This window comes from Pteropus medius, unplaced genomic scaffold (genome assembly GCF_902729225.1).
Source record: "Pteropus medius unplaced genomic scaffold, Ma_sr-lr_union100, whole genome shotgun sequence".
NCBI classification, from domain to species: Eukaryota; Metazoa; Chordata; class Mammalia; order Chiroptera; family Pteropodidae; genus Pteropus; species Pteropus medius.
Window position 1 is genome coordinate 401,276 of NW_024349568.1, and position 25,995 is coordinate 427,270.

Sequence of the window (25,995 nt, forward strand, 5' to 3'; positions counted from 1 at the left end):
AGATATGGTGGCCTCTTGGGCATATAGACTGGATGAGAAGAAGGCTCACCAAAGGAACAAAGGCTTCTACCAGCACTCCTGACTGGGAGAAAGCTGCCCCTTCAGCCCTCATTCTAAATTCAGACAATTCAACTCTTCTCCATAAATCCCTGGTGCCTTTCAAGCTGCCGCCCCAGCCCTGGAACTCAGAGTGCGCGAGTCTGTCAGCAAGTAATTTCAGGCACAGGGCATTTAAGCAGAATACCTGAGACTCCAGCAGCCATTCATCTCAGTCAGCCACAATCTCTGCTGGTTTTCACAGCAAAATATTTATTGAGACTTCTTCTTCTGGTACCCTGGGCTATGGAGCCTGGTGTGAGGCTGAGATCTCAGAGAGAACCTCTGCAGCTGAGATGCCCGCCCCCCCCCATTTAAGCTACCAAACATGGGCGTCTATACCAAATCATCTTTATATGTTCATGTATCAATGGATTCCTAGGATGCTTCTGTATCTAGTAAATAATATTGCAATGAACATAGGGGTTCATATATATTTTAAAATTAGTGTTTTTTATTTCTTCGGATAAATACCCAGAGGTAGGATTAGGGAGTTAAATAAAAATGTCTAATTACTATGTTGTGTACCTGAAAATAACATTTTATTGTATGTTAACTGATTTTTTTTAAAAAAACCCTTATACATGAACATGAGTTTTTTATATTCAATGAGAACTACAGCATAAAAAAGAACATTTTTCATATTAATAAAATGTATGGTTAAAATTTTTTCTTCTTCATATGTGAAGTCATCTCTGACACTAAGACCACATAAAATAAATCTATTTATTCAGAATTGCCTTTAAATGAAGACTCCACTGGGAGATATATGTTTGATTATCAATTTTTGTCAGTGCCTATAGTAGGCAGTGCGAACACCAGACCAAAGAAAAGAATAATACCAGGAAGCCAATAGTAAAACTCAGTAGCATGTTAGAGTTGGCATTACCAGTAAGAGCAGTTAAGGAAGTAGTGTAGAAAAGAATGACAGTCCCAAACTGAAAACTTTGCCTTTAGATTTTCTTCTGCACTGAAATTATATAAATGGCCTTAGTTGCCAAGTGCAGTTTTTTCCATGTGAGTAATAAAATTCAGGATCATTCCCTCAAGAAAACTGTAAAAAAATTACTTAAAAACATAGATTTAATTTTGAAATAAATTATTTTTTTAGAAATACAATCTACCTATGAAAGAAATGGAAATTTCCAAATATTTCTCAGCCAAGATTGAGAAAACATGGAGACAAGAGGAAAATAGAAAAATGCAAAATTGTCCATACATCACACAGGCTAAGCTTAATCAAGTGAATTATCGAATTGTAGAAAGAAATTTAAATCAAAGAAATGGTAATTGCAAGGAAATAAATAGAAAGAGCAAGTGCTTTTTCCACCATCTGAGCAAAGAATTGGAATTTCTGGCTCTAAAATGTTTTCAGCCCTGAAATCATAGACACTTGTTTAATCCCAGGATAATAGGTCTATTTATAGCCTCCACCCCAAAAACTCTTTTTAGACCCCCTTTTATGTCTTTATTCCTGAGACTGTAGATGAAAGGGTTCAACATAGGTGTGACCACTGTGTACATCACTGAGGCTACCACTCTTGACTGTGAGTTGTGGGTAGCAGCAGAGCTGAGGTACACTCCTAGGCCCGTACAGTAAAATAAAGAGACAACTGAGAGATGAGACACACAGGTAGAAAATGCTTTATACTTCCCCTGAGCTGATGAGATTCCACATATGGAAGACACTATCTTACAGTAAGAGTAAAGAATACCAGGTAGGGGACAACCACCTAGCAGAACAACCCCAAAATACATCACGATGTTATTTAAAAAGGTGTCAGAACAGGCAAGTTGGACCATCTGTTTGAGTTCACAGAAAAAGTGGGGGATTGCTAAGACTACACAGAAAGACATCTGCAAAACCATCAAGCATTGCAACAAGGAATTGAGGATACACATGCTCCAGGATACCAGAACCAGCAGTCCACAGAGCCAGGGGTTCATAATGACTGTGTAGTGCAAGGGGTGACAGATGGCCACAAAGCGGTCATAGGCCATCACAGTTAAGAGACAGACATCCAAACCTGCAAAGAGTAGGAAAAAATATATCTGTGTGATGCAGCCTCGATAAGTTATAACTTTGTTCTGTGTCAGGATGCTCACCAGCATCTTTGGGACAGTGGTGGAGGTAAAACAGATGTCCACCAAGGACAGGTTGCAGAGGAAGAAGTACATAGGTGTGTGGAGGTGAGAGTCTGAGCTGACGGCCAGGATGATGAGCAGGTTTCCAAATACAGTGATCAGGTACATGGAGAGGAAGAGCCCAAATATTAGAGGCTGCAGTTCTGGTTCTTCTGAAAATCCCAGAAGAAGAAATTCTGAAATTTGTGTATCATTGTCTGGTAGCATGTGGTGTTGGTCACAACTAGAAAAAAAAATAACATGATTAATTTTTACACATAGGGTCATTAACATAATGAACTGCTAGAATTTATATTTTTCAGTCAATGACTTTTAAACTGACCATATTGCCTTTAAGGAAGGTGCTGTGACACCTGTTGTTAGGAGTTCCTGTCCCACACTCAGCATTTTTCCCAACAGGTCGTGTAATATACCATTTTAATGCAAAATTTTTCATGCATTTGAAGAATTTTTGTTAAGGACAAACCATCTTCTAGAGTAAGAATAAACAATGATGAAAAACAAAACTCCTTACAACCCAATGATGAAAAAAGAAGATAAATTAGAAAATAGAAATATATATACCATGTCAGATGACGACCAGAGCTATAAAAAAAAAAAAGGTAGGTATAAAACAGAATAAAGGGAATGTTATATTTCACTGAAGTTCATGAAGACCTGCAAACAATGCACCGTTTAAACAGAATCCTGGAGGAAGACAGAGTGGAAGTCATGAGGTTATCTGGAGACGTGTGTGCGTATTGTGGAATGAGTCAGTGCAAAGGCCCTGAGGATGACAATTTTTTCAGATATTCAGCACTCAAAAAAAGACAAAGTGTCCAGAGGAGTGAGCAAGAGAGAAAGAGATGAGAGAGGGTGTCACACACTGTGGAGGAAGGACGTGGTCTTCTTGCAGATGCTGAAACTTCAGATCACAGGAAGTCCCTTGTCCACATGTCGTTCTTTTACGTTTAAAGTTTGTTAAATTTTTCTATGACTTAAAATTGTCCCTTAATTTTGATCTGTTGATTTACATTCTGGTTTCTACATTTAAGGGACATATTTTGGAGTACAAGATCTTAGGTCTCATTGCCCAGAAGAAAGCTCATGGCTCACAAAACACACATTCAAACACAGATACAGCACACTATGGCATCTTAGGGCATGTCACTGTCCGGCTTTTTTCACTTCCAGCAACAAGAATTAGGAAAGGAATGATATAGGCACATTATCAAAATCAACTTATCTTGACCATAAAGAATGTAGAAACAGTTCCTGAATTCAAGTTGTTAAGCCTCCCATAAACATGTAAACATGGGGCTTCATTTATTTAAGAATATTTTGTGCCTGTGTTGAAAAGTGTTTAAAAAAAAAAAAACTTAAAAATGGTGAGAGAGACAAAAACAAGATCTAATGGCTCAAGTGGTCCCTGAGCGATTGTGATGAGGAGGAAGCTCTTTGGTTCTGGCAGCATTCCACCTCTGGTGCTATGCCCTTGATGCCCAGAATAACTAATAAAACAGCAAGAAACAATTTATCTGAAAGAGAAAGGAATGATATCTTTACCATGACAACACATAGAACTGATTGAACATCCACTAGAAAAATGCCCAATGGGGATTTATACACAATTTAAAAAAGAAAATGTGTAATCTGTAACAATAGAAGTATACTTCTAAAGGAAAACTGTTAGCAATTTCTCAGTGATTTTAGGTGTAAAACTTTTTGAATCAGAAAAATAAATGTCTGTTTTGAATCTCGATCTACCACATTAACTGCTTGAACTTGGAGAGACAACAGAAGCATTCTAAATTAGCCATTGTAACCTTATATGCTCATTCAAAAGCTTAGCACAGTTCTTTCCTGTCACTAAATGGAATTGGTTATCACCGGTGGTGATATTTGGCTGATTTTTTTCTTCTACATTGCAAGTGTCCCCATTCCTTCCCCACATCTTGGTAATAGAATATTGAAAACTAATGCTTGGCAGTATACCTCTTTCAACATATTAAATAAAGTTTTTCATGTGAATCCTCAACATGAGAGATGGTACTCTGAAATGTATGTCTCAAGAACTACTGTTGCAACGTAATATCTATTTCTATGGGTCTGAGTCTTCCTAACAAATACAGAACAACTCCAATACATCCCACCATGGAAAGGTTTGAAAATGCCCTCAGTTACTCTATATTTCTACTCCACTTAATTTCAAAATTTCTCTAATATGTTCTAATATTATTGAAATCACTTTATGCCTCCCATCTGTTCCTCGCCTCATCCTATTGGACTTTCATTCCCATCACTTAATTGTCAACAACTACCCTTGTATTGCTGATTCAACAGACACTTCTCTTTATATCATATTAAAGAAATTAATTATAAATTCTTTAGTCTACCTAGCACGCAAACATGGCAATCCCTCAGCTATGAGCTGGGCTGGTTAGGCTCTCAGGTGACCTCAAGCTGAAGTTCTCTCTGATGTTAGTGGGCTCTCAGACTCACCTGGATGGGATCTCTGAGAGAGAGGACTCCATGTGGAAGTCTGAATTCTTCCCTCAATGGTCGATGACAAACACCAAAGGTGTGTTCTCAGACAAGACAGCAGGAAAGAGTAAAGCATTGGTCCCCACCCAGACTTAAGAATCCAAGAGCAACAACTACATTCTCTTCAACTCAAGGTTTCACAGCCTGACACTGCAGCACAAGAGATATTTACAGCTTCTCATACCTGCTCATTCATTGTTAGTCCCACCTCTGAGCATATCATTTTCCCATGAGATACTGGTCTGGAAAGAAAGGAAAATTTCCTTCTGATATTGTTCCCAAGAGACCATAATAGAAATCGGGAAAATCCAATTTTTATTGTTCCTTCTCCTGAACATGCCTGCCTTCCAGTGGTCTAACCTCCTTGCACTTTATCCTAACCTGGAGTTAATATTTTCTCCAAATCTACAACTAAGGAACCTCTCTAGACTAGGTCCCATGGACCTCTACGGTATTGTCTTACAACAGGAAACAGCTCTTGATATCCCCAGAAAATTGGTAACCCCTCTTCAACATGAAAGAGAAGTGTGTTACTTTGCTACAAAACAATGTAGACTATAATCCTTGGTTTTCAACAAGTCAGTTTGGAGATTCATGCTGTATGTGAGTATACGAATCTAATTAGAGCTACAGTATACCTACTCTTAAATGTTCAACTATAAGATATATTTAAATCTTTTTATGCACCATGGACCGAGCCTAAAATCGCATAATGATTATCTTATTTCATTTTTACAAATGTCTCTTATTTGTGGTCAGTACCACTATAAACCCCATTTTACATTTGCAGAAATGGGGTTCAGAAGGGTTAAGTGATCTGTCCTAAGTTAGGAACTGAGAAAAGGACTAATTTTGATTGGAATTTCCTCAATATATTTCCAGTGCTTATGCCCTCAGCCCGTGGGTCTGACTAGGATGATTTTGCCTCTAGGTATCATTTGGTAATGTCTGAAGAAATTTTTGTTTATTCACAACTGGAAAAGTGTTACTGGTACCTAGTGGGTTAAGGCCAGGGATGCAGCAGAACATCCTACAATGTACATGACAACCCCCACCACAGAAAATTATCTGGCAGAAATGTCAATAGTGGTGAGATGAGAAATACCATGTTTCACCAGAACTTCTCCAACATCAGTGAGTATACGAATAAGGGACATTTTTCAGATGTACATTCTGGGACAGGTCTGGGGTAATGCAGGGATTCTGCATTTGTAACTACTTTCTAGTTTGTATTGATGCTGCAGGTCCTGGTCTATGGAACATCTGAGTACCAAGGCTGTGGTCCAGCATTCCATTTAAGAATATGAATTTTTTCGTACTTCCTTCTCCATCAAAAATTCTATCACACATGTCATATTAACCGTAGGTTTTCAAATCTTGGATTCAGTAGCTCAACTTATGCACACTCAAGTTTACATGTGCCTTCTGAGTATTGCCTTCATGACAGGAAATAAAACTTTAAGGCCTCTGGTTCCTCATCTATAAGTAGGGAAATTCCACCTATGTTATGGATTTGGTGTGATAAGTTAGTAACATGTTAGAGCCAATGGGAAATTACTGGCACAGAGAGGATGCTCAGGCTATAGCAGCAGTTGTGACTACGTCCCAGTTTGGCACTTACCAAACTCACTGTGGCACTTGGGACAGGCGGTGAGTCCAGCATTGCCCTGGCACTGGGAGACAGAGAGCTGTCATTTTGAAGGGGGACCTCCTCCCAGGGCCCCGCACAAGGAGCAGACAGGGGCCATTGATCTATACTGTGTTGTACTCAGTGACATCACTTCTAAGCACCTCACACTGGCTTTAAAATTGGCCACAGTAAGAATTTGTAGGTCCCTCTAGTTGTTGTACTGTGTCCTGTGGTTCACTCTGGGGAATATCTGCAAAGCTGCTGTTTCTTTGTAAATCTAACTATTCCTTCATCTCTTCTTTTCTTCTTTGTTGCAAGTCTACAGCGTATATCTTTTAAATTTTTTGCGTCATCGGAAGTATAAAATGCTTATGTGTCTGTTTCTGCCTCAAATAGAATTTGTTTCATTTTTCACAATTATTGATTCACTGCCTCATTTTCTTAGGTCTGTACATCCCCATCCATTGCTTTGAGTCTTGAAGGTGCCTCTAGAGGGGGGAGTGTGTGTCCCTATTGATTGGCTTTGAATTGAACATGTGACATGCTTTGGTGGATAGAATGCAAGCAGACATGACCTCTCAATGCCTAAGGAAGAAGCAATGTGATTGCACCCTTTTCTCCTACTCTTCTCCTCTTCCATGAGCATAAACACCTTCCCACACAGGAGCTGTTTCATCAGTATAGGTCCCAGAATGAAAGCATACACTGAGCAAAGCACAGGTAAGTCAGAGACACAAATCCTCTGCAGTATACATGTATTGTGATGAACAATAAATTTTCGTTTCTTTTCAGCCATTATGATGTTGAGAGTTGCTTGTTACCAAATCTGACTAATATACTCCTTTTCATGATTCTATTTTATTGAAATTATTGGGGTGACATGGGTGAATAAAATCAAATAAGTTTCTAGTGAATAATTCAACAATAGGTAATATATATGTATATGTGTACATATATACATATATATGTATGTATGTGTTTAGTGTGTGCGTGTGTTTGTGTGTGTGTGTGTGTGTGTGTGTATATATATATATATATATATATATATATATATATATATATATATATAATTGTGTGGTCACTACTCAAATTTAAATTTCCTTCTGTCGCCAAATATTTGACCCCTTTTGCCCCTATTTACCTACACCCCTTTCCTCTGGTTGTATGAGTCTGAATAATAATTATTAACTTCCAGATGGATGGACATGGCAGAATATAGGTTTGCTCAAGTTTTTATCTCCAGATGACTTGTATATGAATATTAAAAACTCCAAAATGAAAAAAGAGCCTAAGAATTTAAAGATACTTTTAAATGTAACCACAGTGACTCTATTCTAGTCTCCACTGGTTTGAATTTGAAGCCGTGAGAATAATACTCCAAATATTTATACTTATATTTTGCTGTCTGAAGTCAAATACCTCTCACATTCCAAAATTCAGCAATCAAATAGATTCGCGTGTGAATACTTACTTGTACTTCATTTTCTACTAGACATGAAAACAATTCTTATATTCTGTGTGTGTGTATGTGTGGGTGTGTGTGGGTGTGTTTCTCTCTCTTTTTCCTTCCAAACACTTTGTAGAAAGTTGCAAATTCCATATTGGCTTAGAATGTAGAAACCTGGAAAATACATCTCTCTCACACTAGGAAGAAAAGGTCAAATAATCTACAAAATCATAACTCTTCTTGAACTTTTGAGAGAGCCAAGATCACAAAACAACCAGATATCCTGACAGCTTAAAAAAGGACAACTCCAACAACAGATAGGATGTGAGGAAGAGCTTGCCTGGGGAAGGGCATGGGAAGAAGCCAGGGCCTCCATGCAAGCACACCATGTTTCAGGTAAAAACTTAAAAACTTTCTAAAGGCCAAGTGTGGAATGGCTACAATGAGAACATAGCATATCTCTGCAGGAGGTATGGGTATTATCCCACTGCGATTCTCAGAAAATCACGGAAGTGTGCAGAGGGGATTCTGTTGGTCAGATAAAGCTCCCGGGCAAAGAAATCCAGGAGCTGGCATTGACAATTGGGCTGAGAAATCTCAGAAAAGATAAGAAGCAAAGTGATATGGATGGGACACCAGCAGCATCTAATATAGACACAGATATTTGGTTCCTCCTCTAGGGTTGTTGCTGGAAGTCTACCACCTTGGAGTCTGTTGGTTTGGTCTGAGCATGTTGGGGTGGTATGAGCAAGTAATAGCCAATTCGAATATTAGAGATCTGTTTGCAAGGACAAAGAGGTACAATTAGGTAGGCAAACATGAGTGAATGTAGGATCAATTAGTTCATAGACTTTTTTTAAATGTATTTTTGTTATTTATTTCTTATGGTGATGTTGGTTGACTAAATCCAATAAGTTTCAACTGTACACTTTAACAGTAAGACATATATCTATTTACACAGTGTGTTCACCTCCCATAGTTAGATTTCTTTCTGTCACCACATATTTGACACCCTCTACCCCATCTACTCTCCCCTCATCCCCCACTCGCTATCCTCTGGTAACCACTAATCTATAGTCCATTTCCATGAGTCTCGGTTTGTTTGTCCAGTTCGTTTGTTGCTTTTAGGTATATATGCCATATATAAGTGATGTCATGTGATTTTCTATTTTTTTCTGCCTGGCTTCTTTTACTTAGCATGATTATATCAAGGTCCATCCATGTTGTTGCAAATGGCAGTATTTCATCTCTTCTTATGGCTGAGTAATATTTCACTGAATATATGTACCACTGCTTCTTTATCCAATCATCTATCGTAGGACGCTTTTGTTTCATTGATGTCCTGGCCACCGTGAATAATGCTGCTATGAACATTGGTATGCAAATATCTTATCCGATATGGGTTTTCCATCTTTGGGATAAATACCCAGTAGAAGGATTGCTGGATCATATGGTAGATCATTCTTAGTTTTCTGAGGAACCTCTATACTGTTTTCCATAGTGACTGTACCAATTTGCAGTCCCACAAGCACTATATGAGGGTTCCTTTCTCTCTGCATCCTCTCCAGTGTTTGTTATTACTTGTCCTGTTGATTATAGCTATTCTAAAAGATGTGAGATGGTATCACATTGTGGTTTTGATTTGCATTTTTCTAACAGCTAGCAATGTTGAGCATCTTTTCAAATATTTGTTGGCCATTTGTATGTCCTCCATACAAAGACGTAACTGTTCAGATCCTCTGCCCATTTTACGATTGGGTCATTTGTTTTTGTTGTTGTTGTGGTTGTTGTTATAGAGTCATATGAGTTCTTTGTATATTTTGGATATTAGGCCCTTATCAGAGGCATTGCTTACAAATATATTTTCCCATTCTGGTGGTTGTCTCTTTACCTTGTTGACGGTTTCTTTTGCTGAGCAGGAGCTTTTTAGTTTGATGTAGTCCCATTCATTTATTTTTGCTTTTACTTCCCTTGCCTTTGAGTTCAAATTCATAAAATCCTCATTAAGCCCAAGGTCCTTGAGTTTCGTTCCTATATTTTCTTCTATTCATTTTAATGTTTCAAGTCTTATATTCAGGTCCTTAATCCATTTTGAGTTAATTTTGGTATGTGGTGATAGACAGCAGTTTCATTCTTTTGCAGGTGGTTTTCCAGTTTTCCGGCATCATTTATTGAAGAGGCTTTCCTTTCACCACTGTAGGTTTTTGGCTTTTTTGTCGAAAATTATTTGCCCATATAAATATGGGTTTACTTCTAGACACTTGATTCTGTTCCACCAGTCCAAGTGTCTGTTTTTCTGCCAATACCATGCTGTTTTGATTACTGTCGCTTTGTAGTATAATTTGAAGTCGGGTATGGTGATGCCTCTCGCCTCGTTCTTTTTTCTCAGGATGGCTTTGGCAATTCGGGGTCTTTTGTGCTTCCATACAAATCTGATGATTTTTTGTTCTATTTCTTTAAAAAGTGCTGATGAAATTTTGATGGGGACTGCATTAAATCTGCATAATGCTTTAGGTAATATGGTCATTTTAACTATGTTGATTCTTCCAATCCAAGAACACGAAATATTTTTCCATTTCTTTGTATCTGCTTCGATTTCTTTTAATAGGGTCTCGTAGGGTTTTCATTATATAGGTCCTTCACTTGTTTCGTTAAATTTATTCCTAGGTATTTTATTCTTTTTGTTGCAATTGCAAAAGGAATTATTTTTTCACTTTTTTTTTATAACACTTCATCATTAGAGTATAGGAACACTATGGATGTTTGAACATTGATTTTGTATCCAGAAACTTTACTGTATTTGCTTATTGTTTCTAGTAGTGTTCTTGTGGCGTCTTTAGGTTTTTCTATATAGAGAATCATGTCATCTGCACATAGCGACAGTCTGACTTCTTCGTTTCCTATTTGGATGCCTTTTATATCTTTCTCTTGCCTGATTGCACTTGCTAGGACCTCTAATGTTATATTAAATAACAGTGGCTATAGTGGACAACCTTGCCTTGTTCCTGATCTTAGAGGGAAGGTTTTTAGTTTTTCACCATTAAGTATAATGTTGGCTGAGGGTTTGTCATATATGGCCTTTATGATGTTAAGTTACTTTTCTTCTATATCGATTTTGTCAAGTGTTTTAATCATGAATCAAGGCTGTATCTTGTCAAAGGCTTTTTCTGCATCTATTGATGTGATCATATGATTCTTATTTTTTAATTTGTTTATGTGGTGTATCACATTAATCTATTTGCATATGTTGAACCATCCCTGTGCCTTCATGATGAAGCCCACTTGATTGTGGTGTATAATCTTTTTAATTTGTTGCTGTATTCAGTTCGCTAGTATCATATTTAGGATTTGTGCATCCGTGTACGTGAGAGATATTGGACTGTAGTTTTCTTGTGTGTGTGTGTGTGTTATCTTTACCAGTTTTCGGTATCAGGGTAATATGGGCCTTATAAAATGAGTTGGGAAGTATTGCCTCCTCTTCGATTTTTTGGAAGAGTTTGAAAACAGGTATTTAATCTTCTTTGAATATTTGGTAGATTCACTGATGAAGCCATCTGGTTCTGGACTTTTAATTTTTGGTAGATTTTTGATGATTGTTTCGATTACAATACTGCTGACCAGTCTATTTAGATTTTCCAGTTCTTCTTGGTTCACTCTAAAAAGGTTGTATCTTTCTAAGTACTGATCCATTTCTTCTAGGTTATTAAAGTTGGTGTTATATACTTTTGCATAGTATTTATGTATGATTCTTTGTATTTCTGTGGTATCTGTCGTAATTTCTCCACTTTTTGATATTGTTAATTTGTGTCCTTTCTCTTTTTTCTTTAGTGAGTCTAATCAAGGGTTTGTCAGTTTTATTAACCTTCTCAAAGAACCAGCTCTTCGTAGCATTTATTTTTTTCTCTGTTTTTTTGTTTTCAATTTCATTTATTTCTGCTCTAATTTTGATTATTTCTTTCCTTCTGCTAACTTTAGGCTTAATTTGTTCTTCCTTTCTAGATTTTTTAATTAATTTACTTATTTTAATATACAGTAAAATATTAAATATACAGTAAATTGGTTAGACATCTATATAGTTCATAAAGCGATCTCCCTAATTGCTCTCTACCTCCCCTGACCCTCCATCTATCCAACATATTAATGCAACTGCATTCCTTATGCCATGCTCCTCATCCCCATGACCATCCATCAGCTACTAATGTGTACTTCTTTAACCCTTCACTCCATCTCTCAGGACCCCATTCCTCCCTCTCCTCTCTCTGTCTGTCACCAAATTGTCCACTATAATTGAGTCTATTTTTAAGTAGTTTGTTCTTTTTATGCCTTAGATTCCACATATAAGTGAAATCATATACTATTTATCTTTCCCTGTCTGACTTAAATACCTCCTAAGTCCATCAAAGCATTACCTTTTTCTATCCCCTTCCTTTTAGTCTGTGTGTGTATTTTAACCTGAACCGAGTCTTTTGTAGGCAGCATTGTAAGGGTCTTGTTTTCTTATCCTTTCAGCCACTCTATCTTTTTCTGGAGCACTTCATTCTTTTCCATTTAAGGTACTTATTGATAGGAACGTAGTTGTTACCATTCTTTATTCCTATTTTTGATACATGCTTTTTCTTCTTAAAGAAGCCCCTCCAACATTTCCTATAATACTAGCTTAGTGCTGATAAATTCCTTTGGCTTATTTTTGTCTGGGAAGCTCTTTATCTGTCCTTTAACGCTAAATGATAGCTTTGCTGAATAAATTGTTCTTGGTTGTCAATCCTGGGTCTTCATCCTGTCGAATATTTTTTACCAAACCCTTCTGTCCTGCATTGTTTCTTTTGAGAAATCAGTTGCCAGTCTTACGGGTGTTCCCTTATAGATAACTATCTGTTTTTCTCTTGCCGCTTTTAATATTCTTTCTTTGTATTTAACCTTTGGCATTTTAATTATGATGTGTCTTGGTGTGGGCCTCTTTGGATCCCTGGTTTTGGGATCCTCTGAGCTTCCTGGAGTTTTATGTCCATTTCCTTGACCAGGTTAGGGAAGTTTTCCATTATTATTTCTTCGACATCTTTATTTCCTTCAGTTACACAGATCAGATGGATATTTGGACCCTTAATAGTGTCACATATGCTCCTTAAATTATTTTCATAGTCTTGACATCTTATCTCTTGCCATTCTGATTGAGTGTCCTTGGCTTCCCCATCCTCTAGATAGGGCATTTGATCTTTTTCTTTATTCCCTTTGTTTATTCCTGTGTTTGTTCCATTTAATATACTTCTCATCTTAGATAATATGTCTTTCATTTCAGACTGGTTCCCTTTTATAATTTCCATTTCCATTTTTATATTTTTGATCTCTTTGTTGAAGTTCTCATTGAATTTAACCAAAAGTTCATTGGGCATCTTTATAACCAGTGTTTTGAACTCTGTTAGATTACTTGACTCCATTATATCTGGATCTCTGTTCTGTTCTCTCATATAGTTTCTGCTTCTTTATCTTCACATTTTGGCTGCCTTTCTGTGTCTGTTTCTATGTACTAAGCAAAGCTCCTAAGTCTCCCAGTCTTATTAGTGTGGATTTGTGAAGGAGGTATCCAGTGGCACAGTCCTGAGAGGGATTCAGCTGCAGACCAAGCATCTACCCCTCTGAGGCCACCCATTAAGATTCAGCCAGCAATCCACAGATGCTGTGCTGATAGTTGCCTCAAAAGGCCACACCAGAAACCGAGGTAAGCTGCCTCCTCCAGTGTGAGTCTCAGCAAGGAGCACCTGACTCACTGAGTATATACCTGGATGTGGCTTGGGTAGGGCCACGAGTTGGGGGAGGCAGGGTTTCAAGGGATCCTCTGGGCAGAGTGACCTCTGTTATCCAGTTTGATGACCTCACAGCTATGGCGACTGTGTCCGGTGCACTGGGAGTGGGGAGACCTCAATAGGGAACAATGAATACCACCAACAGTTCTGTACAGAGTGAGTCTCACCTCGGCCCTCACTCCAACAATGTCTCCCTATAAGTCCCTGGTGCACCCTGTGCATAGCTGGATCAGCACTGATGCTCAGAGTGAGCGGGCCCATCATCGCAAAATTCCTCTCGTGAAAGCGGTCCCTTTAAGAGTAGTCTGCCACTGCTGTATCCTCCGTCTCAGCTGCTCGAGACTGGGCCACCCCGCATCCTCGCCCCATCCTATGTTCTGCTGTTGCAGGGTGCTTTCTTGGATTTCTCCCTAGTTGTGTGGCTTGTTCATCAAAATCCCAGGTGTTTTCCTTGCTGCTGCTCTTTGTTTCCATCACAACTTTGATTTAGTCACAATAGTTTCTGTAGATTCCCCTCCAGCTCCACAGTGTTTCGTCTCGGAGGATATGGGGGGAGGAGTCCTTTGGGTTAGGGGATGGGGCTATTTTGCAACCGAGGTTGGTAATAATTAACTATTGTTTCTCTGCCAACCCCGCTTCTCTGCAGTCCCCATTTCTCTGTTTTCTGCACTGATGCCTGGGCACTGCCACCGGCCACATGGAGCTTACAGCTCTCCCAGGCAGAGTTATTCAGGAAACCTGCCACACCTTCTGCCCTTCCACTCCTCCTGCAGGAATTCTGGCTGAGGGAGGTAGCACTTTTGTTTTTCCCAGTCTACTGCCCAACTCCTGGGTTTCTGATCTGTGGTAACTTTTATTCACATATCCATTGTGCAGGCATGCTTTTGTGCAGGTCGAGTGTTTTGTTTTGGTTTGATATGGTTTGGTTTTTGAATTTTAGATGTTCAGCTTGTTGTTGTTTTAATGGGAGAGATCTGGGGACATCTCTCACTCCACCATGTTTCTGACATCCTGACTATATTCTTGATGCTATACTTTACATACTCATGACTATTTTGTAACTACTAATTTGTACTTTTTATCCTTTTTTTTTCCCCCATCCTCCAATGCTGCTCTCATCTGGAAACCTTCAAAATGTTCTCTGTATCTATGAGTTTCTTTCTGTTTTGTATTTTCATTTATTTTGATTCTTAGATTCCACATATAGGTGAAGTCATGTTGCATTTGTCTTTCTCTGTCTGACTGACTCCACTCCGTACGATAACCTCTATATCCATCCATGTTGCAGATGGCAAGATTTCACTCTTCTTTATGGCTATTATGCCATTGCATATATGTACCTCTGCATCTTTATCCATTCATTTATTGATGGACACCCAGGTTGCCTCCATATCTTAGCTAATGTAAATAATGCTGCAATAAATACGTGGATGTGCGTGTCCCTTTGAAGTTGTGACTTCAGATTCTTTGGATAAATACCCAGAAGTAGAATTGATGGGCCCTTCTTTATCTCTTCTTGTAGTCTTTATTTTAAAGTCTATTTTGTGATATATGTATGGCTACACTACCTTTTTTTTCCTTTTTTGATTCCATTTGCACAAAGTATCTTTTTCCATCACTTTACTTTCAGTCTGTGGATTTCTTTCGATCTGAAGTGAGTCTCCTATAGGCAGCATATGTAAGGGTTTTATTTTCTTACCCATTTAGCCATGCTATGTCTTTTGATTGGAGCATTTAATATGTTTACATTTAATGTAACTGTTCATAGATACGTAGTCATTGTCATTTTATTGTTTATATTTTTAATCTTTTTTATCTTCTTAAAGAAGATCACTTAATTTTTTTTTTTTTTAATTATACTGATTTGGTGGTGATGAACTCCTTTAGCTTCTTCTTGTCTGGAAAGCTCTTTACCTGTCCTTCGATTCTAAATGATAACTTTTCTGGTTAGAGTAATCTTGGTTGTAAATCCTTGCTTTTCATCACTTTAAATATTTCATGCCAATCTCTTCAACAGTTTCTGTTGGAAAATCGGGTGACAGTCTTCTGGGAGATCCCTTGCAGTTAATTAATTGCCTCTCTCTTGCTACTTTTAAGATTCTCTCTTTGTCTTTAAGCATTTACATTTTAATTATGTTGTGTTAGTGTAAGCCTCCTGGATTTGATGCAGGACAGGGGAAATTTTCCCAAAGTGTCGGAGTAGGGGTGGAGAGGAAGGAGACCAAGCTCTGCACTGAGAGAAGAATAGGATCCTTGGCTAAGAGTGTAGAAAGAATTTAACACACATGCCAAAGTTGGGACCAAAAGAAAGTTTATTAAAGAAGGGGAAAAGCAAAGACTACATAAAGCAAAGACGAAATCCCAAGACAAGGGGAAAAAGCCCCGAGAGTCACTGGATACAGTATATGTGTCATTTTTTAGTTTCTATGAGTTATACTTTTAAAACTTCATTTACCCATTTCCTTTGATATGAACATACAGTGAGAAAGTGGAAGGGGAAGAGCATGTAGCCCAAAAGTCCTGAAGGCAGTTCCCAGCCTTTACTCCACAGGTTCCCTATGGTTTTAGCCACAGGGAATGAACAATTTTATTTGTGTAGGGTGGCACTTAAAGACTCTGTTTTTCCTGTTTCCTTTTTCACAAGTAGGGGAAAAGAGTTGTTAGCAAGTGCAGCAGAAATCTTTCTTGGTTTTGCAGGTGTCCTCCTGGCCTGGCTGCAGAGCTGATCAGCATATTGTATCTCTGCATGTAGTTTGATTCAACATTTTAATTCTCATGCCTCTTCCTTACATGAAGTTCACCTTTTTGGGACTCTCTGTGCTTCCTGAGCTTGTATGTCTATTTATTTAGCCAGGTTAGGAAATTTTTCTATCCTTAATTCTTCAAATAGATTGTCAATTCCTTGCTCTATCCCTTCTTTTAATACCCCATAATGCAATGTTGGTATGTTTGATGTTGTCTCAGAATCCCCTTTAACTATCCTCATTTTTCTAGGTTTTTTAGGTTTTGTTCTGATTCAGTGTTTTCTGCTACCTTATCTTTGAATTGCTGTTTCAATTCTCTGCTTCATCCAATTTACTGTTGATTCCCTATAATGAATCCTCTATGTTAGTTATTTTATTCTTCACTACTCATTGATTCTTTTTTTATTTGTTTTCTATCTCTATTTTTATGTTTCCTATCTCTTGTTGAAGTTCTCACTGAAATTGTTGAGCATCCTTATAACCAGAGTTTTGAACTTTCCATCTGGTAGATTGCTTGTCTCCATTTCATTTAGTTATTCTTCTGGAGCTTTGTTCTATTCTTCATTTAGAACATGTTTCTTTGTCTCTTCTTTTTGGCTTCCTCCTAAAATTTTTCTATGCATGAGGTAGAGCTGTTTCATCTCCCAGTCTTGGCAGAGTATCCTTACCTAGTAGGTGTTATATGAGGCCCAGTGACGCAGTCATCCTGGTCACCTAAGCTCGCTGCTCCAGGTGTGTCCCTTGTGTGGTTTGTGTGGTGTGCCCTCCTGTTGGAGTTGAGCCTTGTTTGCTGTTAGCACGTCAATGGGCAGGATTGACCCTCAGGTTGATTGATTGTGAAGACAGGCCATGACTACAATGGAGGAGCTATTGGGCAGGGGCTGACCCTATAGAGCAGGATTCATTTTAGCAGGGCTCTTGTGCCTGCTGAGTCTGCCCTTTGGGTGTTTTGTTTGTGGAGGTGGTTAGGTGATTCTCTAATATGCTCTCTGGTGGTCCAAAGCTAACCACCAGTATATTGGTTCTGGAGTCTTTTGTGCAGCTTCCGGTGCAGGCCAACATCAGCTGCAACCTGCGCCTTGCCTGGGGCCATTTAGTATGAGCTAGAAAGTGATCTGCAGGTGGTTGTCCTTTGTGCTAGGATCAACATGCCTGGAAGAGACTGAACTGCACACTAACTCTGGCTGCTGCCAGTGCCAGGCTTAGCAACAGGTGTGGGCACACCAAGGCCAGATTCTGGGATTTGTTGGGACTTGTAAACCTTTGAGAAATTTTAGGAAAGTCCACAGCATGAGCCAAGATGGGCCATTTGTATAGGAAAGCCACTGGCAGCGGCTTGGGTGAGTATGCAAGTTGGAAGTGGTGGGGTGTCAGGAAGTCACCAGGGCAGGGTGAATGATGTTAGCCAGGTTGATGGAGAGTTAGATATGGTGGTTTCCTGGGCGTGCAGACTGAGTGAGGGGAAGGCTCACCAAAGGAACAAAGGCTTCTACCGGCACTCCTAACTGGGAGAAAGCTGCCCCTTCAGCCCTCATTCTAAATCCAGACAATTCAGCTCTTCTCCATAAATCCCTGGTGCTTTTCAAGCTGCCTCGCCAGCACTAGAGTTCAGGGTGAGCGAGTCTGTCAGCAAGTAAGATGCACAGGGTATCCAAGAGGAAGACCTAGGACTCCAGCAGCCATCCGTCTCACTCAGCCACGATCTCCACTGTTTTCACAGCAAAAAATTTATTGGGACTTCTTCTTCCTGACCCTAGTACCCTGGGCTAGGGAGCTTGGTGTGAGGCTGGGACCTCTCCATCCTCAGAGAGAATCTCTGCGGTTGAGATGCCTCCCCCGTTTTAGCCACAAAACATAGGTGTCTATACCACATCATGTTTTTTTCCCTCTTTAATTCACCCCTCACTTCCACCTCTGACCCATGGATGTTGCCATTTCCCCTTAAGAGCTGGCTCTCTGAAAGCGGGGCATCCTCTCCTACATGCTCACAGCATGCATCCAGGACTTGGCACACCCGGGGCTTGGCACCCCCGGCACATTTGGGGGTCTGGCACACACGGGTGCCTGGCACATCCAGGGCCAGGCACCCGGCGTATGGTTGGTGTCTCCACCTAGGGCATGAACCCAGAACCTTCTGCATGCAAAGCAGACGTGCTAACCACTACACAATAGAGCCACCCTCACCACATCATCTTTCTGTTCATGTAACAATGGACTCTTAGGATGCTTCTATATATTGTAAATAATGTTGCAATGAACATAGGGGTGAATATATCTTTGCAAGTTAGTGTTTTTATTTCTTCGGATAAATGCCAAGAAGTAGGATTGAGGAATTAAATAAAAATGTCTAATCGCTATGTTGTGTACCTGAAACTAATTTTTTTCAATCTTATACATGAACATTAGTCCCTTATATTCAATGAGTACATGTACACCATGAAAAAGAACATTTTTCATAATAATAAAATGTGTGTTTAAAAATTTTTCTTCCTCATATGTAAAGTCATCTCTGACACTAAGATCACATAAAATAACTTTATTTATTCAAAATTTCCTTTCAATATAGACTCCACTGGGAGATATATGTTTGATAATCAATTTCTGTCAGTGCCTATAGTAGGCAGTGATGATACTAGGCCAAATAAAGAATAACACCAGGAGACCAGTAGTAAAACTCAGTAGCATGTTAGACTAGGCATTATCAGTAAGAACAGTTAAAGTAGTGGTGTAGAAAAGAATGACAGTTCCAAAATGAAAATTTTGGCTTCAGATTTTCTTCTGCCTTGAAATTATATAAATGGCTTTAGTTGTCAAGTGCAGTTTTTACCATGTGAGCAATACAACTCAAGATCATTACCTCAAGAAAATTGTAAAAAAAAATTATTTAAGAACATAGATTTAATTTTAAAATGGATTATTTTTTAATAAATACAATTTACCTATGAAATAAATGGAAATTTTCAAATATTTCTCAGCCAAGATTGAGAAAACATGGGGACAAGAGGAAAATAGAAAAATGGAAAATTGTCCATACATCACACAGGCTGAGCTTAATCAAGTGAATTATCAAATTGTAGAAAGAAATTTAAAATAAAGATATGGTACTTCCAGGAATTAAATAGAAAGAGCAAGTGCTTTTCCCACAATCTGAGCAAAGAATTGGAATTTCTGGCTCTAAAATGTTTTCAGCCCTGAAATCATGGGCACTTTTTCAATCCCAAGGTGACAGGTCTTTTTATAGCCTCCACCTCAAAAACTCTTTTTAGACCCCCTTTTATGTCTTTATTCCTGAGACTGTAGATGAAAGGGTTCAACATAGGTGTGACCACTGTGTACATCACTGAGGCTACCGCACTTGACTGTGAGTTGTGGGTAGCAGCAGAGCTGAGGTACACTCCTAGGCCCGTACAGTAAAATAAAAAGACAACTGAGAGATGAGACACACAGGTAGAAAATGCTTTATACTTCCCCTGAGCTGATGAGATTCCACATATGGAAGACACTATCTTACAGTAAGAGTAAAGGATACCAGGTAGGGGACAACCACCTAGCAGAACAACCCCAAAATACATCACGATGTTATTTAAAAAGGTGTCAGAACAGGCAAGTTGGACCATCTGTTTGAGTTCACAGAAAAATTGCGGGATTTCTAAGACTGTACAGAAAGACAGCTGCAAAGCCATCAAGCATTGTAACAAGGAATTCAGGATACACATGCTCCAGGATACCAGAACCAGCAGTCCACAGAGCCGGGGGTTCATAATGACCATGTAATGCAAGGGGTGACAGATGGCCACAAAGCGGTCATAGGCCATCACAGTTAAGAGACAGACATCTAAACCTGCAAAGAGTAGGAAAAAATACATCTGTATGATGCAGCCTTGATAGGTTATAACTTTGTTCTGTGTCAGAATGCTCGTAAGCATCTTTGGGACAGTAGTGGAAGTGAAACAGATATCCACCAAGGACAGGTTGAAGAGGAAGAAGTACATGGGCGTGTGGAGGTGGGAGTCTGAGCTGACGGCCAGGATGATGAGCAGGTTTCCAAATACAGTGATCAGGTACATGGAGAGGAAAAAAACAAAGATGAGGGGCTGCAGTTCTGGTTCCTCTGAAAATCCCAGAAGAAGAAATTCTGAAATTTGTGTATCATTGCCTGGTAGCATGTGGTGGTAGTCACAGCCAGAAAAGAAAAATAATATGATTAGTTTTTACACATATGGTCAATAATGTAATGAACTGCTAGAATTTATATTTTTCTGTCAAGGAAATATTTATATTGAGCACATTGCCTTTAAGGAAGGTGCTGTGACACCTATGATTAGGAGTTCCTGTCCCACAGCATTTTCCCTACAGGTTGTGTAATATACCATTTTAATGCAAAATTTTTCATGCACTTGAGGAATTTTTGTTAAGGGCAGATAATCTTCTAGGGTAAGAGTATACAGTACTGAAAAACAAAACTCCCTACAATCCAATGATGGAGAAAGGAGATAAATTAGAAAATAGAAATCTATATACCATGTCAGATGTTGACCAGTGCTATGAAAAGAAAAGCAGGAAAATAGTGTGAAAGGAATTTTCACTTGCCAACAAGGCGTCATTTAAACAGAGTCCTGGAGGAAAACAGAGTGAGAGTCATGAGGTTATCTGGGGACGTGTGTGCCTGTTGTGGAATGAGTCAGTGCAAAGGCCCTGAGGATGACATTTCTTTCAGATACTCAGCACTCAAAGGGAAAACAAAGTATCCTGGAGAATGAGCAAGAGGGAGAGTGATGAGAGATGGTGCCACATACTGTGGAGGAAAGAGATGGTCTCCCTGCAGATGCTGAAACTTCAGGTCACAGGGAGTCCCTTGTCCACATGTTGTTCCTTTTCAATTTTGTTAAAGAATTTCTACAATTTAAAATGATCTCTTCATTTCCATTTGTTGATTTACATTCTGGCATCTGCATTTAAGGACACATTTTGCAATATAGGATCTTGGGTTCCACTACCCAGAGCACTGCTCATGCCCCACAAAACACAACCTCAAACACAGATACAGCACACTATGGCATATTAGGGCCATGTTACTGCTCGGCTTTTCTCAGTTCCAGCCACAAGAATTACGAAAGGAATGATACAGGCAATTTTTGAAATCAACTTATCTTGACCATAAAGAATGTAGAAACAATTCCCAAATTCAAGTTGTTAAGACTCCCATGAACATGTAAACATGGGGTTTCATTTAAATAAGAACATTTTGTGCTCTGTATTGAAAATGGTTTTTTAAAAAAATTTTTTTAAAGGTGAGAGAGACAAAAACAAGATCTAATGTCTCAGGTGATCCCTTAGCGATTGTGATGAGGAGAGAGCTCTTTGGTTCTGGCAGCATTCCACCCCTGGTTCTATCCCCTTGATGCCCAGAATAACTAATAAAACAGCAAGAAAAAAATTATTCAAAAGAGAAACGAGTTATATCTTTACCATGCTAAGAAATAGAACTGATTGACATCACTAGAAAAATAAGCAAAAGGAATTCACTCACAATTTAAAAATATATATATAATCTATAACAATAGAAGAAGACTTTTTCAAAAAATTATTAAAGATTTTTCAGTGATTTTAGGTGCAAAACTTTTTGAATCAGAAAAATAAATGTCTGTTTTGAATCTCGATCTACCACATTAACTGCTTGAACTTGGAGAGACAACAGAAGCATTCTAAATTAGCCATTGTAACCTTATATGCTCATTCAAAAGCTTAGCACAGTTCTTTCCTGTCACTAAATGGAATTGGTTATCACCGGTGATGATATTTGGCTGATTTTTTTCTTCTACATTGCAAGTGTCCCCATTCCTTCTCCACATCTCGGTAATATAATATAGCAAAGTAATGCTTGGTAGTATACCCGTTTTTACATATTAAATAAACTTTTTCATGTGAATAGCCAATATGAGAGATGGTACTCTGAAATGTATGTCTCAAGAATTACTGTTACAACATAATATCTATTTCCATGGGTCTGGGTCTTCCTAATGAATACAAAACATACTCAAATACATCCCACCATAAAAAGGTTTGAAAATGCCCTCAGTTACTCTATATTTCTACTCCCCTTAACTTCAAAATTTATCTAATACGTTCTAATATTATTGAAACCACTTTATGCCTCCCATCTGTTCCTCACCTCATCCTATTGGATTTGCATTCCTATCACTTAATTGTCAACGACTACCCTTGTACTGCTGATTGAACAGACATTTCTCTTTATAACATATTAAATACATTAATTATAAATGCTTTAGTCTACACAGCACACAAACATGGCAATCCTCAGCTATGAGCTGGGCTGGTTAGGCTCTCAGGTGATCTCAAATTGAAGTTCTCTCTGACACTAATGGGCTCTCAGACTCACCTTGATGGAGTCTCTGAGAGGCAGGAATCAGTGTGGAAGTCTGAATTCCTCCCTGAATGGTTGAGAATGGAGACTGAAGGTGTATTCTCTGACCAGACAGCAGGAAGGAGTGAAGCATTGGTCCCCACCCAGACTTAGGAATCCAAAAGCAACAACTACATTCTCTTCAACTCAAGGTTGCACACCTCGATACTGCAGAAGAGGAGATATTTACAGCTTCCCATACCTGCTCATTCATTGTTAGTCCCACTTCTGAGTATATTATTTTCCCATGGGACACTAGTCTAGAAAGAAAGGATAATTTCCTTCTGATATCTGTTCCCAAGAGACCAAAATAGAAGTCAGGCGAATCCTATTTTTATCGTTCCTTCTCCATGAACATGCCGGCCTTCCAGTGGTCTAACCTCCTTGCACTTTCTCCTAACATGGAGTTAATATTTTCTCCAAAACTACAACTGAGAAACCTATCTAGGCTAGGTCCCATGGACCTCCAAAGTATTGTCTTATGACAGGAAACAGCTCTTGATATCCCCAGAAAATTGGTAACCCCTCTTCAACATGAGAGAGAGGTGTATTCCTTTGCTACAAAACAATGGTGACTATAATCCTTGGTTTTTGACAATTCAGTTTGGAGATTATATGAATCTAGTTTAGAGTTATCATTTACTTCCTCTTAAAAATGTTCAATTATAATTATATTTAAATCTTTTTATGCACCATGAACTGAACTTAAAATCTTATATGGATTATTTTATTTCATTTTTACAAATGTCCCTTCTTTGTGGTTAGTGCCATTATAAACCCCATTTTACATTTGCAGAAGTGGGGTTCAGAAGGGTTAAGTGATCTGTCCTAAGTTATGAACTGAGAATAGGATCAATTTTGATTGGAATTTCCTCAAAGAATTTCCAGTGTTTATACCCTTGGCCAGTGGGTCTGACTAGGATGATTTTGCCTCTAGGTATCATTTGGCAATGTCTGGAGAATTTTTTGTTTATTCACAACTGAGAAAGTGCTACTGGTACCTAGTAGGTTAAGGCCAGGGATGCAGCAGAACATCCTACAATGCACAGGACAACCCCCACCGTAGAAAATTATCCAGCAGAAATGTCAACAGTGGTGAGATGAGAAATACCATTCTAGAGCAGAACTTCTCCAACATCAGTGAGTATACGAATCAGTTGGGGACATTTTTCAGATATACATTCTGGAACAGGTCTGGGGTAACCCAGAGATTCTGCATTTGTAATTAGCTCCTAGTAAATATTGATGCTGCAAGTCCTAATCTGTGCACTATCTGAGTATCAAGGCTGTGTTCCACTGTTCGATTTAAGAGTAAGAATTTTTTGGCCTTCTCTACCAAGAATCCTATCACACATTTCATGTTAACCATAGATTGTCAAATGTTGGACTCAGTAGCTCAGTTTATGCACACTCAAGTTTACACCTGCCTTCTGAGTATTGCTCTCATGACAGGAAATAAAACTTTAAGACCTCTGTTTCTTATCTATAATTAAGGAAATTTCACCTATTTTCTTTTGAGATTTAATAACATATTAAAGCTGATGGGAAATTACTGGCACAAAGCAGATACTCAGGCTATAGCAGCAGTTGTGACTATGTCCCAGTTTGACACTTATCAAACACACTGTGACACTTGAGACAGGCAGTGAGTCCAGCATTGCCCTGGCACTGAGAGACAGAGAGCTGTCATTTTGAAGGGGACCTCCTCCCAGGGCCCTGCACAAGGAGCAGAGAGGGGCCATTGATCTATACTGTGTTGTACTCAGTGACATCACTTCTGAGCACCTCACACTGACTTCAAAAATGGCCACAGTAAGAATTTGTAGACACTTCTAGCTGTTTTACTATATCCAATGTTTCACTCTGAGGAATATCTGCAAAGCTGCTGTTTCTTTGTAAATCTAACTATTCCTTCATCTCTTCTTTTCTTCCTTGTTGCAAGTCTACAGTGTATATCACTTAATCTTTTGGTGTCATCGAAAGTATAAAATGCTTATGTGTCTGTTTCTGCCCCAAGTAGAATTTGTTTCATTTTTCACAATTATTGATTCACTGCCTCATTTTCTTAGGTCTGTACATCCCCACACATTGCTTTGAGTCTTGAAGGTACCTCGAGTGCAGGGAGTGTGTGTTCCCATTGTTTGGCTTTGAATTGGAAGTGAGACATGATTTGGTGGATAGAATGCAAGCAGACATGACCTGCTCAATGTCTAAGAAGAAACTGTAAGAAACAATGTAAGATTGCACCCTTTCTCTTACTCTTTCCTATTTTATGAACATAAACACCTTCTCACACAGGAGCTGTTTCATCAGCCCAGGTCCCAGAATGAAAGCATACACTTAGAAAAGCACAACTAAGTAAGAGCCATAGATACTCTGCAGTATACATGTATTGTGATGACCAATAAATTTTTATTTTCAGCCATTGTAATGTTGAGAGTTGCTTGTTAACAAATCTGACTAATATACTCCTTTGTGTGAGTCTTTTATATTAAAATTATTGGAGTAACGTTGATGAATAAAATCAAGTAAGTTTTCAATGTACAATTCAACAATGTGTCATATATATATATGTATATGTATGTGTGTATATATTCATATACATATCATTGTGTGATCACTACTCAAATTTAAATTACCTTCTTTCACCAAATATTTGACCCCTTTTGCCCCTATCTACCTACCCCTCTTTTCTCTGGCTGTATGATTCTGGATAATAATTATTAACTACCAGATAGATTGACATGGCAGAATACATATTTACTCATTTGTATCTCCAGATGACTTGCATATGAATATTAAAAACTCCACAATGAAAACACAGCCTAAGAATTTAAAGATACTTTTAAATGTAACCACAGTGACTCTATTCTAATCCCCACTGGTTTAAATATGAATCCGTGATAATAATACTCCAAATATTTATACATATACTTTGCTTTCTGAACTCAGATAGCTCACTTTTCAAAATTCAGCAATCAAATAGATTTGAGTGTGAGAAATTACTTGTATGATGTTTTCTACTAAACATGAAAAAAATCCTCAGTCTGTGTGTATGCGGGTGTGTCTCTCTCTCATTTTTCCAAATCATTTGTATGAAGTTGCAAATTCCATATTGGCTTAGAATGTAGAAACTTGGAAAACACTTCTCTCTCACACTAGCAAGAAAAGGGCAAATAATCTAC

The 25,995-nt window shown here is 38.5% G+C and overlaps 2 protein-coding genes across 2 annotated transcripts in view; both read right to left on the reverse strand.

Annotated features, from left to right (window-relative positions):
- Positions 1–1,347: 1,347 nt before the first annotated feature.
- The window catches only part of LOC120618985 (olfactory receptor 7A10-like), a 72,320-nt gene continuing 47,672 nt past the window's right edge, over positions 1,348–25,995 (reverse strand). The window contains exon 2 of the mRNA XM_039883124.1: positions 1,348–2,464. Within this exon, the coding sequence (XP_039739058.1) occupies positions 1,480–2,448 (969 nt within the window). The 5' untranslated portion in view covers positions 2,449–2,464 and the 3' untranslated portion in view covers positions 1,348–1,479. The remainder of the gene's footprint in view (positions 2,465–25,995) is intronic.
- On the reverse strand, positions 19,584–20,553 carry LOC120619013 (olfactory receptor-like protein OLF4). The gene has a single exon (XM_039883143.1). The coding sequence runs from the start codon at positions 20,550–20,552 to the stop codon at positions 19,584–19,586; it is 969 nt and encodes a 322-aa protein (XP_039739077.1). The 5' UTR covers position 20,553.